At 40.9% G+C, this 21,808-nt stretch overlaps 1 protein-coding gene across 1 annotated transcript in view; it reads right to left on the bottom strand.

Moving 5' to 3' along the window:
* The window catches only part of LOC124864783 (carbonic anhydrase-related protein 10-like), a 298,624-nt gene that overhangs the window by 30,788 nt on the left and 246,028 nt on the right, over positions 1 to 21,808 (bottom strand). The window contains exons 5-6 of the mRNA XM_047359688.1: positions 20,025 to 20,120; positions 19,476 to 19,548 (exon numbers count right to left, since the gene is read on the bottom strand). Coding sequence (XP_047215644.1) covers positions 19,476 to 19,548; positions 20,025 to 20,120 — 169 coding nt within the window. The remainder of the gene's footprint in view (positions 1 to 19,475; positions 19,549 to 20,024; positions 20,121 to 21,808) is intronic.

Here is a 21,808-nt window from a genome sequence, read left to right as displayed (position 1 = left end):
AAGATCATTTCTGCACTAGTGTCAAGAACAAATATCTTTGATCTTGCAGAAATCTTGAATTTTCTTTGATGCTGTTGCTTTATTCAGTGTCATGTTTATGTGCAGGGTATTTTTATGACACAGTCCCACATCAGGCTAGAATTCACCACCCTCCATGTGTTTACATAAGTAGACCTCACTTCTCAAATTCTGCTGTATTCAATGTAATTCAACAGGAGTTTAAAATTCTTATAGGTCTCTAAAGTTACTTAGTAGTAGTTATTCTTAATCCCTTTGGTGGACTCAACACAGTGGACCGTCTGCCTCCATCTTAGCCCAATTCAGTTCACTTTAATTCAATATTATTCCCAGAGAGAAATTAAATGTTGATGTAACTTATATTATGTAAATATCTTCAAATAGTTGTAGATGCTGATGGCTGAGGGCAGGAAGGATCTCTCTGCCACACTGACAGTCAAACATGGTAGAGGCAGAGTGATGGTCTGGGACTTCTTTGTTTATTCACAACCTTGACAACTTGATAAATATTGATGGAACCATGAATTGTTATCTCTAGCAGAAACTCGTGAAGGACAATGTCCAACATTCAGTTTGTGACCTTAAGCTAAGTCAGTATTTCTCCACCGGGGGAATGTGTTTAGGAATCAGGGTGGGTGTGAGAGGCAAGGTGGATTCAACTGTCTTTATTTATACTTGAACAATAAGAAAGCCTCCAGTTACTAGGTGGCAGCAGTGCTCAAACAAATCAACAGACTGCCTGTACCAGTGGAAGAAGTGTACAGCACCTTTGTAAACAGAGCTGATGGAGGAGAGATGGAGAAGTCAGTCATCAGAGTAAAAAGAAAAACTGAGGATTTGTCAGTGGCAAGAAAAGGGGACAAACATAAAATCAGAAAATATGACGAAGCCCACCTTGCCCCGGGATTTACCATTTATACGGTCAGAAATGAGGAAAGACCTGTCTGTGTTTTGGGTCTAAAACCTCAGGCAGCGATCTGTGCCAATAAAAAGGCTGTTCATACTGGAAAAGCCTTTGATGTGGCTGAATTAAAAGAATTGGGCCAAAATTATTCCACAGAGACATAAAAGACTTTTTACAAGTTATCTCAAATACTGGATGGAAGAGACTAAATGTACATACTTCAATCAAACGAGGTGTGAAAATGTTGACAGGTGGGTGGGACTTCCGGTGGCGGGACATCTTAGGGCGGGACTTCCGGTGGCAGGACTTCCGGTGGCATAACCGGATATTGTCATTAACCGGATTTTGTCATCACAAGGAAGCGAATCTTTCTAATTGTATGTTTTTAGATGTTTTTTACATCTAAAAACAAAACATGTAGTTTATCCACTTTAAAAGGTCACTCAGGTTAATGCAGGCACATCACACAAAATTCTGATAAAAAGAGAACCTGACAGAATTGTAAATTCATTTTGTTTTAACACAGGGGTTATTTAGATGGATGTTTTTACATCTAAAAAACAAGAAAGACAAAAAGTAGAAACAGAACCTTTCTTCCTCTGCTCAAATGTTTGAGTGATCTAATCTGCACCAGCAACTTGTAGAGATGATCTAAAACAGAGAAACAAATGAACTAAAAAAATAGTTAAAAGTAAGCCAAACATGGAATTATCTAAAATTTTATGAGTGCTCAGTATGCTGTGTTCAAATTAGAAATGGATTCTACAGCTAAAATACTTTGTTTGGAATCATGAGAGACTCCACTTGGTAAAATGGATGATAATTTTAGTTACCTTAAGCTTTTCTTTTTTTCATCTTAGAGCAATAGTTATTGAGGATTTAGAGAAAACAGTTTTCTCCTCATCCCACGTGGGAGCCAGAGGTTGTAACCTGCAGGTGTGGTCTATGTAAAACGTCACAAGAAACTGAAAAAATAAATAAATAAAAGTTATAAAGTCCTCAGACATGTCACTGTTTATTGAATTAAGGCAGACATCCGCAGCTGTTTCTTGTGTATTGTCTCAGACAAAGTCTTCACACCGACTGTAGTCAAAGTAATTAAGACGACCGTGCTCCTTCGTGGCCCAAAGTGTCAAGCATTGTCTCTGACAATACACATCCACTGTTTAATGAACGTGTCTGCACTGTTGCTGAGCTGTCTCGGGGGGGGGGGGGGGGCTGACCAAGGGGTGTAACCATGCACGCTGATCGGTTTTCGTCATTAGAGGGCGAATCTAGAATCAACGAATTAAAAAAAAAACAGAGGGGCGTTCTTCAGTGTGGCCAAGGGGCGTAACCATGCACACTGATAGGATTTCGTCATTGGAAACAGAGAAGGTGGCGTAGTCAGTCATCCTGGTTCTATTGAGAGATACAACGCAATCTTTACTGGGAGATCGGCTTCAAATCTGGTAGCTAAAAGTTTATTTTTAAACAGTTACACTGAAATATTTTTAGAACACTTGTAAGGAGAAACAAAAAATGTTGGAACATGTTTCAGGAATCGAAGGTGGTGAACATTCTGCTTCTTTGAGAAATACAACACAATCTTCAGTAGTGAGTATTCATCTTTAAGAATTCCTTAAGTGCTTCTGAATGCCTGACGTATAATAATAATAATAATGTTTAGAACCCACGAGTGACGAGCTGAATGGTATCGTTTTTACACAGTCCGACTACAGTAACATGTCAGACATTGTTACTGAAACATTGCGCTGATATCAAGGTAATTTAAACTGATCCCTGGGTCTTATTCTTCTTCTTCTTCTGATACTCATGTTAATATGGATAGCCAGATCACACATGCGCTGAATGAGATAAGGAACCTGGCGGTTACCTGGCATATCGAGAAATTCGGAGAATGTCAGCAGCTGTTCTGGCAATTGTGAGGCAGCCTGGCATGTGTGATGGGATCTTCAGGGTGATCAGCACTCAGACTGAGATGTTACGTGAGCTGAATCGCAGACTGGATGTGTTCCTTACACAGGATCACAGGCAGGTTGCGGTTCCTGGACTCAGGGGTGAAATGGGATAAATCTTGGAGAAAGTTGTTCGGTCGGATCTGGCGAAAGACCAGGAATTTGGCTGTTTGGATTCGCCTTTGAGAAGCATCAGCGAGACTCTCAAGGCTGACGGAAAATTAAGAGTCAGCCTAAGCCAAATAATTATTTTTTTTCTGAATCTGGCTCCCCTGCACAGCCTTGATGGCCGGTTATCTTCAACCTCTCCTGGAAGTTATGTAAACATGATGCTCTGCTCCCTCTGCCCCCTCCCTTCCCTGAGGACATCTGTGGACCTGCTCAGAACTTTGTGGCCAGTTGATGAACATTCCAACGTACCATCAAGGACAATGGTCTCTGAGACAGTGCTTCATGGACTTACTTGCACACACTCACTTGCGCACACACACATGCTCAAGATAAACATATGCACCCCCTCACACCACCTTCACCGTTCCCGGCATGATGTTGTTTTGTAAACTTGTTGCTTCTGTGTTCTGAGGTTTTTTGCAATCTCAAACTGTATCCTGCTAAGGATAAAGTGTGAAATATGATTTTTTTCCCTCTACTTACCTAATGTGGCCTCTTTTAACATGTAGCAAGGGCAGCGCCTGTGAGTGGGCAGCAAAGCCTCGGTGACAAGTTCCCCCCCTTGTCTTGTGTCATGATGGATGTTTGGATGGGTTGTACTGGAATTCTAATTTCCCCTCGGAGATCAATAAAGTATCTTTGAATTGAATTTGAATTGAATTTGAATTGAATTGAATTGAATTGAATTGAAGGAATGTTGTTGCTCAACTCAGTGAAATTCCCGTTAATACAGAAGTAGCAGATAACATCGGGTTAAATGCATCTCCTGCTAACAACAGTGAAAATGTAATAAATCAAAATCTGCACGGTGACTTTTTACGCTCATTAGAACAGGCTGTTGAAAATTTAAATAGAACACCGTCTCCACCCAGCATTCAACAAAATGAATCAGCTGACTTACAAATTCCTTCAACGTCACACGCCGCTGATCATACTGGGCAGCATGGCGGTCATTTCAATCCAGAGGTTGCACTCAACCCTGATCAGATTGAGGGAGATCCTCCTGCGACTATTGAACGTGAACATTTTAATAACATTGAAATAAGGAAACCTTTCACCATCCCACCACCCTGGCCTGGTAATGTCCCTGATCTCGCTGCAGTCTATATAAACATCATGCGTATTGTCACTGAATTAGCCGATACTGCAAGATCTTTAGCCAGACGTAACGATGTTATACAGCTAGAATTAGGGGAAAATCTCAATCGTAACGTCACGTTTACCATTACCGATGATGGGAATATGATTCTGCCTGCTTTTGAGGATTTTTTAGATGAGTTAGTACAGTCCAACGCTGAAATGCCTGCAGATAATAACCTGGAATTTGTTCTACAGGTAGTTAATGACCCTGTAGGAGGGTCGAAATGTAAGGTTAAAGGAACGTTAGACTGTGAACTGATTAATAAGAAAATGCGTCACCTGTATATTGTAGATAATACCGGTAATCAGTTATGCTTTGCCATCAGTCTTGCACACGTCTCTGACTCTAACCTTACTGATAATCAGGCTTTAGAGCTGGGGAGGGAGTGGCAACACAGGGCTGGTTTAGATGATCAGACAGCAGTAACTTTCAGTGACATTGGTAAATTTGAAAACATTCTAAAGAGAAAAATTGTAGTGTTTCACAGAACCGTTACAGACTCTGTAGCTCTGTGTAAATTTGAGACCAGTTTCCCTGATCGATCAAACCCTCTCTTTCTGCTGTTATTTCAAGGTCACTATTATGGGAATAAAAAATCTCAAGGGTTTTATAGGATCGGGATACATCTGTGCATATTGTTACGGGAGCTATGAAAAGCCAGACACACACCATTGTGAAGGCTATTGTCCGGTGTGTCACTCATACCAGTGTATGCGTGAAATTAACAAACCTGTCTCCTGTGGAGGTTGTCACAGAATCTGTTGTAATTCTTCATGTTTCAGTAGACACAGGGAACCCCGCAACAGACCTAGTGCTGACAGGCTAATGAGTGACTGTGAGTTGGTAAAACTGTGCAAGGTGTGCAAAAGGATATACGTTATTCCAATCAGCAAGCAGGATAAACCACATGTGTGTAATGTAAAATGCTGTATTTGCGGTGACAATATACCTCCTGATTTAGATGTGACGTGCGATGGTCATCTGTGTTACATTCAAACCGCCCAAGCCTGTAATCAGTTAGATGATAAACTGATTTTTTATGATTTTGAATGCTTCATCGACGAGAACGGTGTGCACATCCCCTGTATGGTCTGTGTTAGAACGCTGAAAGGTGAGGAATGGCATGCTTATGGATTGAATTGCACCCAAAAATTTCTTCTCCATTTCAGGAGACCGATGTACAGAGGCTTTACCTTTATAGCACACAACGCACGTGGGTATGACAGCTACCTGATTCTCACAGTTATGCAGCAGTTAGGCATTAAACCTCATCTCATCATGCAGGGAAGTAAAGTTCTCTGTTTAACCGACCCTGATTACAGGTTAAAATTCATTGATAGCCTGTCCTTCATGTGTATGAAGCTTAGTGCGATGCCGAAAGCATTAGGTTTTAGTGATCAGACCAAAGGTTTTTTCCCCCACCTATTCTCCTCTGAACAACATCTCTAGTATGTGGGGTCTTTTCCTCCTCCATCCTCCTATGCTGTAGAACGCATGAGTCTTCAAGAACAACAGGTGTTTAATAGCTGGTACAGAGAAGTGAGCAAAGGGGTCTTTGACTTTGAGAAGGAAGCTCTTCGTTATTGTAAAAATGATGTGGACGTTCTATTTCAAGGTTGTGTTAAATTCAGGGATGAGTTCTTTATGGAGACAAGTGTGGATCCGCTTAAATGCGTCACGATAGCCTCAGCCTGCATGAAGGTTTTTGTAACCAATTTCCTTCCTCCTAAAACCTTGGCCATCCCCTCACCTCTGGATTACAGGCGTAGTAGTAAGACATTTTCCAGCGCGTCCATTCAATGGCTTGGCTGGATTTCAGACAGCAGAAAAATTGACATCGAACATGCATTAAACATGGGAGAAAAGAAAATTGGTCCATATTCTGTGGATGGGTATGCAGAGATTAACGGTGTCAAAGTTGCGTTTGAATTTTACGGCTGTTTTTTCCACGGCTGTAAAAAGTGTTACATGCCTCATGACAAGTGTCCTTTGAGAGGGGTAGCATTTGAACAGTTTTACGCAGCCACTGTGGAGAGAAGCAAGGTACTCCAAACTGTGTACGGCCTTCGTATCGAGGTCATGTGGGAGCATGAGTGGACTGAAATGAAAAAAAACCCACCCGGGGGTGATCAGCTTTCTTGAGAAGGTTAACGCACCCGAACTGCTATCACCCCGAGATGCTCTGTATGGTGATCGCACCTGCCCTATGAGGTTGAGGTACACAGCGGGGCCAGGTGAAACTGTACACTATGTGGATTACACATCTCTGTACCCTTATATAAATGCTAGCTGCATCTTTCCCCTCGGGCACCCCACCATCATTTACAAAGATATTGATGACCCCAGCAGCTACTTTAGCCTCGTCAAAGCTGGCTACCCTTCTGAAGCGGTGGATGAGGAGAGCAGGTTAAAGTATGTAGCAGACTACAAACTCCACCAGGGTGTCCAATTAGACGCAGGCAAAATCGAGGTGAACCCTGCCAAAAGACAGGTAGCAAAACTGTGCTTAAACAGCTTTTGGGGAAAGTTTGCACAGCGAAGTGATCTGTCTCAGACCACAGTCATCACTAACCCTGATGAGTTTTTCAGCTTCATGTTCTCGAATAAATACAGGGTTAACTATTTCCATTTCTTCAACCCTGAAATGTGTGTAGTGCAGTGGAACTACAGCAAACGTGTCATCTCTCCCCCAAGCAAGGTAAACAATGTGTTTATTGCTGCTTATGCACGTTTAAAACGTCTCAACAGCATGGAGCAATTGCAGGACAGATTGATTTATATTGACACGGACAATTTGATTTATGTGACAAAAAGTGGTGAAACTCCTCTGGAGTTGGGGAATTATCTGGGTGATCTTACTGACGAGCTCGCGGGAGACAGCATTTTGGAGTTTGCATCAACAGGACCCAAGAGTTATGCATATCAAACCAAAAACAAGCTAGTGATACATGCTAAAGGCATCACTCAGACGCATGAATGCAGCGAGAGGGTCAATTTTGACAGCATCAAAGGGCTGGTTGAGGGCTACTTACAGGGGTCAAGTGAGGGTGTCATTGAAATTCCTCAGCACACGATCAGGAGGGATAAAAAGAGATTCCTCTTAAGAAATGCTGCATTTGTTAAAAGGTTTCCGTTGGTGTATGACAAGAGATGCCTTTTTTCTGACGGGACCACTCTGCCTTTTGGTTATTAGAGCATAAGAAGAATAAGAAGAAAGATAAAATAAAAAACAAATAAAATAAAAAATGTTGCGTTCTGCCAATTTACAAGAGGTTGATTTTGAAATAAAATAAAAAGTCACATGGATTTACAGGAGATTGATTTTGATCCTAGATTTAGAGCGCCTTTCTCATGTATGATAATAGGACCTAGCGGCTGCGGGAAAACCTTTTTTGTAAAAAGTGTTTTACAAAATTGTAACCATGTCATGGATGTTGCTCCAGAAAATATTGTGTGGATTTACACTTCTTTTCAACCCATGTATGCTGAATTGCAGAAGATGAATAAAAATATCAAATTTGTGGAAGGATTGCCTCATTCTTTTGAAGATGAAAACCTGTTTCCTCCTGATCAGAATCATCTGATTATTCTAGACGATGTTATCGCTCAAGCCTCAGATGATGAAAACGTTATGAAGGTCTTTACCCAGTTTTGTCACCATCGTAATATGAGCGTCATGATGTTGACTCAGAATGTTTTTCATCAGGGAAAGTACAGTCGCACCATCAGCCTGAACGTTAATTATATGGTGTTGTTTAAGAACCCGAGAGATAAACTGCAGTTGAATATACTGGCCCGCCAAATGTTTCCATCGCAAAAGGGTCTCTTCCTGGAGAGTTTTGAAGACGCAACGAGAGAAGCTCATGGTTATTTAATCATCGATTTCACGCCTACCTGCCCAGTACATTTCAGACTGAGAACAGGCATACTTCCTCACCAATGGCCTGCTGTGTATGTGCCCAAAACAAAGTAAGTCATCTCTGCGTGTATAAAAAGGAATGTCCCATTATTCAGAGCTCTGTACCAAGCCAGTCCGCAGAAACGTAAAGATATTATCGCGCACTGCTCTCCCGACTTTATTCAGGCTCTGTGTGAGATTGTTCTGAATATTTTTAAAGGTAACATTAAACTATCGCCCTCTCAACACCGGAAATTGAAGAAGCAAAGAAAAATCATCAGATTGTTGGCTGATAAAAGAACTGGTATCAAACGTAAACAGCTGGCTCTCAAAATCCAGGGAGGTGGTTTTATTCTCCCCATCTTAACGGCTCTTGCCCCCTTGATCGGTGATCTAGTGGGTGGAATCATCAGGAGATAATGTCTCTCAGAACATCGCAGAAGATGCTTCTCATTTCCCCTCATCAGTTCAGGCATCTGACCCAGTCAGACACGTCCATCAGACAGACGGCGGAGGAGAATTTGGATGCTGAATAGAGAGCAATATTGAATGACCCCGGTTTGACTTCTTATGAAAAAATAAAAAAATATGATGCACTTTTGCAGAGGTATCTCACTCTACTCAAGCAGGGTGTGAAAGAAGAACCATGGGTGAGTTTGACGTTTCAGCGTGACACATTGAGCGAGACTCCAGACCATGAGCAGCATGAAGAAAAACAGGTCCCGGGGCATGACCAGGTTGCTTCGGATCAGATTGTTATGGATGTACTGAAAAGCCTGCTAAAGCATAAGCGTAAAAAAGCTGAGTACATTTTGAAGAAATTATCCGAAAGAAGTGGGGGTTGGACTTCGCGAGGAGAATTTGTATTTAAAGGAAATGTTGTAAAGGTGTCCCATATGATTGACTTGTTGAAAAATCTCATGCTACCGTTTAAAAAATCTGGAGCACCGCTACCCCAAGGATGGTCAGACTTTCTGCATACTTTGTCAGAGGTAAACATCCCCATATCTTCAGTCATTAACCCTTATGCTCGTGATGAGTATAGATGGCTCAAAACGGATGGAGAGGGATCATTTATTGAAAGTGCTGAAGCATCCCCCCGCATTAAGCAGAGAAGAAAAAAGCAGAAAACTCTTTCTCCCAATTGGTTGAGATCAGAGCAGGAAGAACCTAAAAATACTACCATGAAGCCAAAAAAGTATCTTCGTAAAGAAATACTATCTCCCCGATGGATCACATTTTCATCATAAACCGTTGTAAGAAAATGAGACGTGTAACCTATTTCTTTCATTCAATAAAATATTTATTGATTATATTTTCATGTCTAGCATCATGCTCTACTTCACACACACACTGATAAACATTTTAATTTGAATTTAAGCAGAAATTAAATTCAGAAAAAAAAAAAAAGAAAACAAAATAGACAATTTAAATTCCATAACAATCCTGAAACATCTCCTAGGAGCATGCACTGTGAGTGCAAAATGCAGAACTCTGATTAGTGACACATTTCTGGTATTTTTTTTACAAAGTTAGATACCATTAAATCATTCTTAAACACATCTCCGGTGTATTTAGATAATACTTGCTGCATTGATAGACCGCATGCTCTATGACAGAGGTAATAAATACAATGTTGACCACACTCTGTGGACAGAGTCTTTTGAAGCTGGTTATTGTGATATAATATTTTTGAGGATCTGTCTTTTAAAAATGTTACGGTGCTTGACGGGTAGAAATCAAAATTCGGAGGGAACCCATAAGAGTCAAAAAAGCTGGCTTCGCCATTCTTTTCCAGAGCCAGTTCCAACCAGTGTTCTCCCGGCATGTGTGAAGGATGTGTGTTCACTATAAAGTATGCGGGTCCTGTGAATGGGTCAGCGAGCAGCGGCAGCTGGTCGCATGCCCATACACCGTAAAGCAAATCTCCCAGCAGATGATGCAGTAGATCCTCCATTTCATGATTATTCATGTCTGATTAGATTAATAATAATCCACCATCACACGCCTCTTTGAATCAATCTCTAAAATAGAGTCATAACAAGCGTAGATGATTAGCGTGGTTGTATGAGGCAATGGTGGCCTAAATCGCATTTCCAATCTTAAATTCCCACTGGAAAGTAGAGATAGAGCATCTGTGTCCTCACCCGGGTTAAGATTAAATGCGAATAGAGAGTATCCTTGATTAAATTCCTGACGTGTTATACTCAGCGGAAGATCTTTTAGATGTCGTCCTGTAGGCGTAAACAAGTTGTAATACTCTCTCACTGAATTGCCTTAAAATTGGGTTGGAAGGCCTTAGCAGGAATTTGTCTACCATCCTTGCATAAGACTAAATATTCCATATCAAAATGATTAAAGTCAAACGGATTGAGATCGCATGTTCCTGTAAAAGTGTCATGATCCAGTAATGCAATCACCACATACTTAGGAAAGACGCCTAAGGAAAGATTCTCTTGGTTGCACACCCTTGAATTTTCAGGGATGGAATATGTTTTTACATTCACACGTGAAAGTGGATACAGAGCATTTGCCTTCAATAAAGCTGAAGCGTGCCCCAGTCGTACAGCTGGAGAGACGGTAACTTTTTTGATGAAAAGAGATGCTTCTAATATCCTGAGTTTGAAAGTAGAGTCTCTTGCTATCATGAGACAAAAAGAATCATTGGCTCTTGTAAGGTTAATTTTGAGGTCAACAGAGTTTAAAAGAAGTCTCTCGCAGAAAAATATGTCTGCATGCAAGGGTCCTAGAAGATGTACCTCCCTGGAATTTTCCGTAAAGCCTGCTCTGCTGTTAAGACCTTGGTTAGGGCCGTTAGTTGTAACAATAGAGTTCAGAGCCGCTGCAGGGTCTTTGAAAAACAGACCAGAGCTAAACTGGCTTTTTAAAGAATACTCAGAAAAGTTTAACAATGTCTCAATCATGGCTCTATATGAATGTGTGGTGCTGGATTGTGAAATCAATCGATCTCCGAGAGTGACATCACACACTGAAAATGGTGTTTAACGGGTAGTTGATGAACCTTACAGGTGCATCATGCGGCAGGTTTGTTCCATCCTCGTTAGTAATTTTCACTCTGAGATGCAACAGCGTATCGTTGAGATCCAGATACGTTTCTCCGTCTCCCGGAATGAAAAACTCTATCGGGCCTCCATCGGTGATTGCTGATAAAGGCTGGATCTCGGTGTAAATTTTATCTTAAATCGATAGCTGCGTCATCGGGGCAGAAAATAAGTCCAACTCTGCCAGCGTGCACTCTGATGATTTGTTATGTAAAAGAGCCATTATTTAAATATATCAAAACTTGCAGAAGACTTCCTTCCTCTTCGTTTGTCAGCTCCAATTGATCTTCTTTTTTGTGTTTGTCGTTGTTTTTTAACTGTCCTTAAACGATTACCAGGGGGTCTTGTTCTGGGTCTTTTGGATAAAACCATAATTCCTGAACCTTCTTGACCATCGGTGTGTGTAGAACCTCTCATTTTACTCACGGCTCTACCTATAACATCTGAAGCAATATTTGATTCAGGTGTTTTAAGATGGGGTTTTGCAATAGCAAATCCTTTTTTAACCAGAGGGGATACGAAGCGGAATAATTTTGAAAATAATGATCCAATTCCGCGTCCGTACATGACCGGGGCCCCATAAAACCCTGGCAGATTACTGCCTGATTGACTTACATAGTAATTTACAAAGCGATTTGGATCACGTCTCAGACTTAGCTGTGCCATGTTCTTTTTTACTTGCTTGGTGCAGTGTTGAAGGACCAGGGGAATATGAATGATAACCAATCAGTCTTAGAGGTTATATATATCTCTGTTTATACAAATAAAATTTATCTCAGGCTACGATATCACCGGTTTGAAGTGTAGTCTTATGATGGTCTTTCCATAGACGAAATTTACAGGAACATTTTGATCCGATTTAATTTCTATATGGATATTTTCAATATGTCTTCTGGAAACTGGAAGGTAGTGGGCGGGGTTAAACCTCAGAGTAACCATATCACTGAATTTGCCTTGTACTTTGATGGTCCTCAGTAAAGGTGCAAAAGCGTTGCCTACTATTTGCAGGCTGACCACGTCGCTGTAGCAGTATAGGTGATAGAAACCAACCTTTATATCCGCCGGAAAAGGAGCCAGTGTTGGTTCAGCTACATGAATACATTCCCCTGGTTTCACACCCAGCATATAAATGTAGGGACCCACAGCCATGGATTTCAACATTAAACTCCGGTACGGACTTTTCTGGAACTTTCAAAATTAAGTGCATTAACCTTCTTCCGGCACAGCCAGGAAACGGGATATCTCCGGACTTCCTGTGATGTCACTACCCAAATAAAAGCACAGCTGTTGCTACATCCGGTCTCTTTCCACACGGCTTTCGAGAGGGATCGGTCAGGAGAGGCCCAGCGCGCTGATGTCTTTTGCAGGCAAAAAGAAATAAACTCTTCAAACTGGACCCAAGAGTGTCATAAGATCACGCGATCATATGCCCAAGTATGAGTGAAGCACTGTTTGGGTACCCGGTGATTTCATTCATAAAGAGGGGAAGTTAACGTATAAGCATTGCATACTTTCTCTCCGAGGCCTGCCAAGACTGTGTCGCAGAGAAATCCCGAGTAGAGAAGCTGTTTCTACAAGCCGAGTCTGAAGGAAGGTCAACGGCCCGCACCGCCGTGTTTACGGTAATGCACAGCTGGTTGACGGACAGAGCGGGCCGCCCAGCTACAGCTCCGGAGCTAACCCTTTTGTTTACAGAGCGAACGCACCTTCAACCCCAAGGTTAGCTGAAAGCTAACCGCTTGTTGACTGTGGACATTTCTTCAAGCTTCGCCCCTTTCCTCACCATGGTTCATGAGGTTAGGTGTTTTGGGCAGAGACAGATTTAGGATGAAATGATCTAAACGTTTTTCATTTTATGAAGTTTGTTTGTGTGAAACTCGGCTATCTTAGTGCTAGCAGGCTATCTGCAGCACACGTGCCGGTTTGTGTTCTTTGTATGTTTTAAGGTTAAGATAAACTTTATTTAAAGGGTGATTTTAAACAGAACATTGATCATAACGCGCCGTCCGCGCTTATGCATTTTAACCCTTATATTAACCCTGGTATTTTAAAGGTATGTGTTTGTTTCTGGTGCTAAGTTATCCGCTTCTTTGTTAGCTCAACTGCTAACCGGTAAGAACACGTGCTTGCTACTAAAGAGTGTTTAACAGAAAGGTTGTTAGTTTTCAAGCTAGTAAATAATAGTCTCTAAACATCATTTACTAGATTTGATAACTAAGTAAACACCATTAAGCCCCATTTCTCCAGAAAGATTTGGGTCTTTTCCAAAATACTCCCTTAATAATATTTCTTCAAATATTATTTCAATAAATAAAGGCAGCTAATTAGACATGAGACATTGAGAAATGGTCATCCAGAAGGTTGGTTTTATTCAGCAGATCATTCTTTAAAATATTATTTCATTAAAATAATATTTTATCTGAACTTGCATTGTGAAGGGTTGTCTAAATGTTGCTGATTATTTCCTAAGTTGATTCCAAAACTAACTTAACTTCACTTCCAGATTCTTCAAGATAATCCCTGGTTCTCAAACATAAACATTGCATGGTAATGTTGCATCACTCTTTTGGTCATAATTTCCAATCATCTTTAATCAATTTGTTTATATTGTGCCCATTAATCTTTCCTATTCTTTAATTCTGATTGGTAGTTTAGTTGGATTGTTTTAGCATAGTAAAGAGTTTGTTGATTGAAATATGTTTGACTTTGAGTTGACTTATTTTTGTTAATAAATTCCTGTATTTTAAGAAATTGTGTGAATTCATTTCATATATGTGCAGAGTTTATGCTGTTCAATAATGTCAGAGCTCGTCTCACACCTTTCTATTTTGTCCTAATACCATCGCCTTACTGGGCTGGTATTCACAGGATGACCCATAACAGACCGAAATATTATTTGATAAAATATTAAAATATTAATATTAGATAATATTCTCAGATTAATAATCACAACATAAGCTAGAGTACTGAAGAAGCGTATTTCATACTGACCGCTTGCTTGAAATGCAAATCTCTTTTGAACTTTGCTGACTTTAATGTGGATACCTGAGTTCATTTTTTTGAAAAACATTTCTATCTCTGTCTTGAGTTGAATAACGCTGTTATAGTAGCCACCACTGATTCTTTGCATATGGATCTCCACATCACCAACCTTCCTCCATTCAAAGTAGGCTACATTATTCGGTAAATTATACCATGTATGGGGATATGAAATCTCTGCTAATGCAACCAACCATTGGCCTTCTAAATCAACATGTTGAGCTAAATATACACGGAAACTTGAACTGGTACTATTTTTAAAAACTTCCTTGCTAGCATTAGAGGGAAGGGTAACGTAAAAACCGCCATCCTCTGCTTTGCTGTCCATGATGCTGTATGAATCGTTAGGTTTTAGCACACACCTATTTTATACTTTTCGTAGTTCATCAAACCTGATCCAATTGTTGAATTTCTCAGGCCAGTTTTTCCAGTGTACAAAAACCTGTTTGACAACCTTGACGGTGCGTCGATTTAATATTTTCTCCACTTGATACATCATGTCCTTAAATATTTTTACTTTTTGAAGTTCCTCTGTGTAAAAAGATCCCTCGATAGGTTCTCAATCCAAATCTTTGAGTTTGTATACAGGAGGAGATCGGGGTATCCGCTCATACTCTGTAAACACTTCAACTGTAAAACTCCGTTTGTATTTTTTGTCAAACACTCCATGTACCTTGGATATTCTGACAAGATCCCCCCTGTTTAAACATTGTCACTGAGGCCCTGCAATATCTGTTGGAGGTAACACCGTACAGATTCTGAAACACTTGAAAGGCATTCTCTGAGGTCACTTCCATTGGGCTCATCTTAATGCTGGTGTGGTAGGTATGGTTGTAGCTTCTAGCTAAATTTTGCAGGACATCAATGTACCGCCGGGTGTTGTTAGCAGTAAAATATCTCCACATCCTTGTTTTTAACGTACAGTTAAACCTCTCAACCACAGAGGCTTTTGCTTCACGTGTTGTGGCAAAATGTTCAATACCGTGTTTCTCTATTAGAAGCTTAAATTTCTTGTTAAAAAATTCTTTACCTGCATCAGTCTGAAGTTTTTTTGGGACCTGACTTTCTTTAAAAATTGATTCAAAAGCTTTTAGCACCTCTGCAGCAGTTTTCCTCTTCAAAACACGTACATACACCCTCTTTTAAAAGATGTCAATGACTGTTAATAAATAATTGTAACCGTCATTTTCTTTGGCCAGCGCTTGCATGTCACAGAGATTGGCTTGGAACTGTCTCAATGGTCTGGTGACAAAAACTGTGTTTCTCGGGGACTTTATTCTTGCAGGTTTATATAGAGTATAGGTATCTTCTCCCGATAAAAAATCTTTAACTTTTTCAACCGCTACCTTCTCCCCCGTTTCATCTTGCAAAACCCTCCTCAACCTATCTATACCCCCTAAATTTCCTGGATTTGATGGGTTGTAATATACATTTTTCATGATCCTTCTTTCAGACATCCCAGTCTTATGATCACTCTGACGACTACTTGTTAAATAATGGAGAAAGAAAACACCTGAGGGTATATTTATACTTCTTTTTTATTTTTACCCATATTTAATAGAGAAACAGAAAAAAAACCACATTCAGATAATAAAGATCAATTCAAACATTGCAATCCTTAAAAAAAAAAAAACTGTTATATATGTATACCAGTAGAAAGCCAAGAGAGAATACAGAAAAGACAAAACAAGTCATCAAACATCTGAGATCGGATCGTAGCACTCTGAAACAGAGTTAAGCTGCTTGAGGCAGTCATTACCGCTCATCTTCTCGTACATATCAGTGATTGCACTATGGAAGCCTTGCACTGATTTCAGTTCATATAAAACAGTCTCTGCAATCATTTTCACTCTGAAGTCATCTGCTTGTATGCGTCGAAGTGTCAGACGTTTCTGAATAGCAGGGAGGAGCTTGGGGTTTATGAGTCATTGCACGATGCGTTGAAAGTTGATCTGGTAATACTCCTCCTCCAATATCTCCAGGCACTGATGCTGTCGTTGGCTTGGGTGGTTCGTTATGCACCCTTAACAGGTTTCTTTGACATAGTTCAAACAGGTTATGTTGAATAAAAGAAGTATCGCTGTTTTCACCGTATTGATGAGAGCGGTTGAGATCCAGCCGTCAATTTCATCACCCTGATTACTCTCCTCCTCCTCTGGTGAAGGCTGAGGGGCAGGTATGGGGTCTGGAGTTTGTGGGGAGGGTGAGTAGCTGATGGTTGCCTCGTCCTCCACGATCACCCTCTTGTCTTCAGGTTGGATATCTGTGTGTACAGACTCAGCCACGCATAGCGGTGAATAGAGGTCGGGAGAAAGCGGATGATACGATCTGAGGTTGTATCCTGTAGGGGTGCCTGGACTGAATAGGGACTCAAAGAGCTGCGACGATGAGGTGGCTGGTGAGTAGGGGTCTGGAAAAGGTGGATGATACGGCCCGGTGTTGAAGCTTTCATCAAGATCAGGAGAGAAGACGGTCTCTTCTTGCTAGTTGTAGAGGTCCCAGTATGGTGTTTTCCCGTATGCTCCATACATTCTCAAGGTCTGCCGCCCGTCGTTGTGAAGAAGAAGAGTCTGTGAGCTCGCAGTTAGACCCTGATATATAGCGCAGGAAGGTGGGAGGGTCCTCAAGAAGGGGAGTGGGTCCTCAAAAGAGGGTGGGTCCTGAAAAGAGGGTGGGCTTTAGATCCACCACAGGGAACGTCAGCATTCTTTTCACTGACATAACATCAATCCAGCAGCGTGAGTTTCGGAAAAGGTTGGAAAGACCCTGTCCAATTTCATTCATCTTCTCAACCCAAGCATCATACGGTAGAGCCAGCACTGTCTTGAATACACCACAGTTCTGATTGAATTCCTCCAACACAAACAAATCTGAGGGGGTCGTCTGGTTATTCTTGCGTTTGCTTGCCTGAAAAGACCAGCGGCCATTTGCTGTGGTTTTTGACCCCCACACTGCACTAATGAGAGGTTCTCTCGCAGCTATTTCAACATCGGAAGGACACATTCTCATCCTTTTTGCTGGTCGAGGAGAGCTTTCATCTTCATCCTCCCTCTCGTACACTGAGACTGATTCAGGGTTATCGTTAAGGTGTGGGATTGCCGGCCGTAATACAGCCCAGTCGTTGTGGGTGAGAGTACACAGAGCCAATGATCCATTAAATACCTCGTCTTGATCCAATTGATACAGGCAGAGCTCTCCTATTTCGTACATGAAAATATACCCCCAGCTACCACTCAGGCCATATGGTTCCAAAGACCACTCTTCCAGCAGAGTGTCGAATGGAGGCCTTTGTACCTTGCATAGGTAATATGTTGATTTCTTCGGGGCATCCATTTCACGGCGCGTATGCCTGTAGACGGTTACTGGGGTTTCACACAGAAGAGACGTACATCTTAGCTGACCTGAGGCCTGTTTTTCATCCATTGTTGTTGGTGAAGTTGGATCATCTGCAGAGTATGTTACGATGGGAATTCCGATAGGTATCTCAAATGAGGAAATACATGATGTAGATGGTTGCTCATCATCTCGGCACGCCTTGCTTTTCTCCCCGGTTTGATGAAAAACTCTCTTAACTCTAACCATTGGTCAACGAGTGTTCTTTTCCAGCAAATGCTGCAAGTAAATTGTTGCGTTTTCTGCTAGTATTTACAACAAACACCGAAGAACGGCCCTCTGTTTTTTTAATTCGTTGATTCTAGATTCGCCCCCTAATGACGACAACCGATCAGCGTGCATGGTTACACCCCTTGGTCACACCCCCCGAGTCACCTCAGCAACAGCTCAGACGCGTTAATTCAATAAACAGGGGATCTGAATTGTCAGAGGCAATGCCCGAGACTTTGGGCCAGGAAGGACCACAGTCCTCTTAATTACTTTGAGTACAGTCGGTGTGAAGACATTGTCTGAGACAATACACAAGAAACAGCTGCGGATGTCTGAGGTCTGATCACCTATTCAATAAACAGTGGATGTGTATTGTCAGAGACAATGCTTGACACTTTGGGCCAGGAAGGAGCACGGTTGTCTTAATTACTTTGACTACAGTCAGTGTGAAGACTTTGTCTGAGACAATACACAAGAAACAGCTACGGATGTCTGCCTTAATTCAATAAACATTGACATGTCTGAGGACTTTATAACTTTTATTTTTTATTTTTTCAGTTTCTTGTGACATTTAACATAGACCACACCTACAGGATACAACCTCTGGCTCCCATGTGGGATGAGGAGAAAACTGTTTTCTCTAAATCCTCAATAACTATTGCTCTAAGATGAAAAAAGAAAAGCTTAAGGTAACTAAAATTATCATCCATTTTACCTAATGGAGTCTCTCATGATTCCAAACAAAGTCTTTTAGCTGTATAATCCATTTCTAATTTGGAAACAGCATACTGGGCACTCAAAAAACTTTAGATAATGTTTGGCTTACTTTTTAACTATTTTTTCAGTTCATTTGTTTATCTGTTTTCAGATCATCTCTGCTGGTGCAGATTAGATTACTCAAACAATTGAGCAGAGGATGAAAGGTTCTGTATCTACTTTTCGTCTTTCTTGTTTTTTAGATGTAAAAACATCCATCTAAATAACCCCTGCGTTAAAACAAAATTAATTTACAATTCTGTCAGGTTCTCTCTTTTTATCAGAATTTTGTGTGACATGCCTGCATTAACCTGAGTGACCTTTAAAGTGGAGAAACTACATGTTTTTTGATTTTTTGATGTAAAAACATCTAAAAACATACAATTAGAAATATTCGCTTCCTTGTGATGAACACATCCGCTTAATGACGATATTCAGTTACGCCACCGGAAGTCCCACCACCGGAAGTCCCGCCCTAAGATGTCCCGCAACCGGAAGTCCTGCCCACCTGTCAAAATGTTCACACCTCGTTTGATTGAAGGATGTACATTTAGTCTCTGATGGCAGATGCTGCTGCTAATGTTGGTACAGTCATTAGATTTAGGGGGTAATTACTTGGTCACTTAGGGCCAACGTGGTTTGAATAGATTTGTTCACTTAATAAATTAAATCAACATTTGAAAATTGCATTTTGTATTTCCCCAAGTTATCTTTGTCTAATATTAACATTGGTTTAAAGATATGAAACATTTAAGTGTGAAAAAAGCAAAAAGAGAAGAAATATGTGAGGGGCAAACACTTTTTCACATGCTGCACCATCCTCAAACAAGTGGAAAGGATCAATGCAGACAAACCCCCACAAAGATCCCAGCCACATTAGCTTGTCCAGGTTGTATGTATGTGGCGGAAACAATCAGTGTCTTACATTTGTAGTTAATTCGGGTGATGGTATCTCTGTTGAGCATACGATTGAGGAAGGCATTGGAATTTTCTGAGAGCTGAAATGGCACAAAGAAGCATGAAATATTAATGAGAAAGCATGTTGCAATTAAGACACAAAACATTATTTTCTTTGTGTTTCCATTTAGACAATTGCTGTCTATAATTCACAAATGACATATTGTTTTAAACGTGTTATTCAGTAAAAGAACTGAGTAGAACAAGTGAAGGTCTTCTGCAGATATCTTTCCTTTGTATGCTGTTATCAGCCAACACCGTAATGTAATCTTCTACAGTTATACTTTAGTCATTTATGGTGATTTCAGTCTCTGGTGGTTATATTTTCACTTCCAGAGTTTTATAATTGTGATGTCCTACATGGTATTCATTGATGCATTGCCATGCTGGATTCTCATTATCTTTCTGGTCATGTCACACACGGTCAGGCCAGTTTATTGCAGGAATTTAGTCTGACTGGAGAATTGATAGTTTCTTCATTCTTTTGCCATGCAAGCTCTGAAGGGGACAATCAAACCTTAATGAAGATGGATACCACAGCAATGCCGTGAGGGCTCTTAGCTGCCTCACTGTAGTTGGCATACAGATCTTGATTATAATGGATCAACTGGACCTGAAAGAAAACACAAAGAGAAGCAGAGCTACTATATATGACTTAAACATCATCATTGAAAGCAGAACTGATACAGAACAATCTGATCTGGTTTATTCAATTCAAAAATACTTTATTAATCCCAAAGGGAAATTAAATGTTGTTATAGCTCATATTATGAAGGTTTCCTCAAAGAGCCATTGTAGATGCTGATGGCTGTGGGCAGGAAGGATCTCCTGTAGCGCTCCGTCTTACAGCAGATTTGAAGAAGCCTCTGACTGAAGACACTCTGTTGTTGTAGGACAGTCTCATGAAGAGGATGCTCAGGGTTCTCCATAATGTTCTTCATTTTATGAAGAATCCGTCTTTCCACAATGATCTCCAGAGGTTCCAGAGGAGTCCCCAGAACAGAGCCAGCCTTTTTTATCAGCTTGTTGAGCTTTTTTAAGTCCCTGGCTCTGATGATTATATCATGATTTTGAGGACCCAGTTTTTTATTCTGTTCAGGATACCTTTTTTACATTGTTAGCAATGAAGTAATGCCTCACATAACCATTAGATATTCCAGCATTTACAGTTTTTGAAATAAGTTTTTCAAATAAGTGCGATAGTACACAGTTTTTGTGTTCAGCCTAACAGGTAAATGCTGCATTCATCCTGCAACCTGACAAATTCCCCACTGCATCCATTTGAGTGTTGGCACAATTTGGAGATGTGTGCCCTTCTCCACAGGTGGGAGTTGTACAGCACATACCATTTCCAATCAGAAAGAGGCCTGTACAATGCAGGGGACAGAAGTTTCTGACTCAGACTCTCTTTCTTGAGTTGTCAGCTGACACACAGGGATGATGTATATACATGAACCAAAACATTGAAGGTGTTGGACAGTGTTTGCTTATAGTTGCAGTTTTGCCAGGTTGAGGTCAGGACCAGTGAAGTACAAAATTCATTCATCCATGTCTTTAGGGACCTTGCTTTGAGCTCTGGTGCACAAGCACGTTGAAACTGGAAGGGGTCATGCCCTAACAGTTTCTACAAAGTCCAAAGCCTAAAATTGTCCAAACTTTCTTGGTATACCGAAGTATTAAGAGTTCTTTTCACTGGAACTTTGGGGCTGAGACCAACTCCAACTCATCCAATGGGTTGCCAGACAGAGAGACATAATTCATCACTCCAGAGAACATGTCTCCACTGCTAGTCTGGTGGTGTGCTATGCACCACCATATCCAAAGCTTTAGTCCAAAACTTTACACTTCACTTTACGCAGCACCCACAGCACTTAAACTAATCTGAACGCCACATCAGGTTTAGAGGTCTGCAGTTATTGACTCTGCAGACTCTGAAGTAAGTTTGTGACAGTAAGTTTGCATGTACAAAACCACACGCAAACTTCTACCATTTGCATCTGCAAAGCTGATCTACAACCCAGGTGCTAATCGGATAGCATGTGTAAAATCCGCAGAATGGTGGCACAAGCTTTTTAGCGTGTGTGCCTTCATGAATACGCAAAAAATATGATTATGACCCAAACGCTCATATTTATGGGGATAGGCAAATATAATCCCTTATAACCCACAATGCGATTTATCAAACCTGAAACGGATTGCGGGTGCTGTTTCTGCGTCTAGATTTAGCACGTTTGAAAGGCAGGTACTAACTCTCACTTTGGCCAGAAGGAGGCATAGGTAGAATGACAGACGACAGAGAAA

The sequence above is a fragment of the Girardinichthys multiradiatus genome, chromosome Y, assembly GCF_021462225.1.
Source record: "Girardinichthys multiradiatus isolate DD_20200921_A chromosome Y, DD_fGirMul_XY1, whole genome shotgun sequence".
NCBI lineage: Eukaryota > Metazoa > Chordata > Actinopteri > Cyprinodontiformes > Goodeidae > Girardinichthys > Girardinichthys multiradiatus.
Note: the sequence above shows the minus strand (reverse complement) of the source record. Positions and strands in the feature narration are given on the sequence as shown.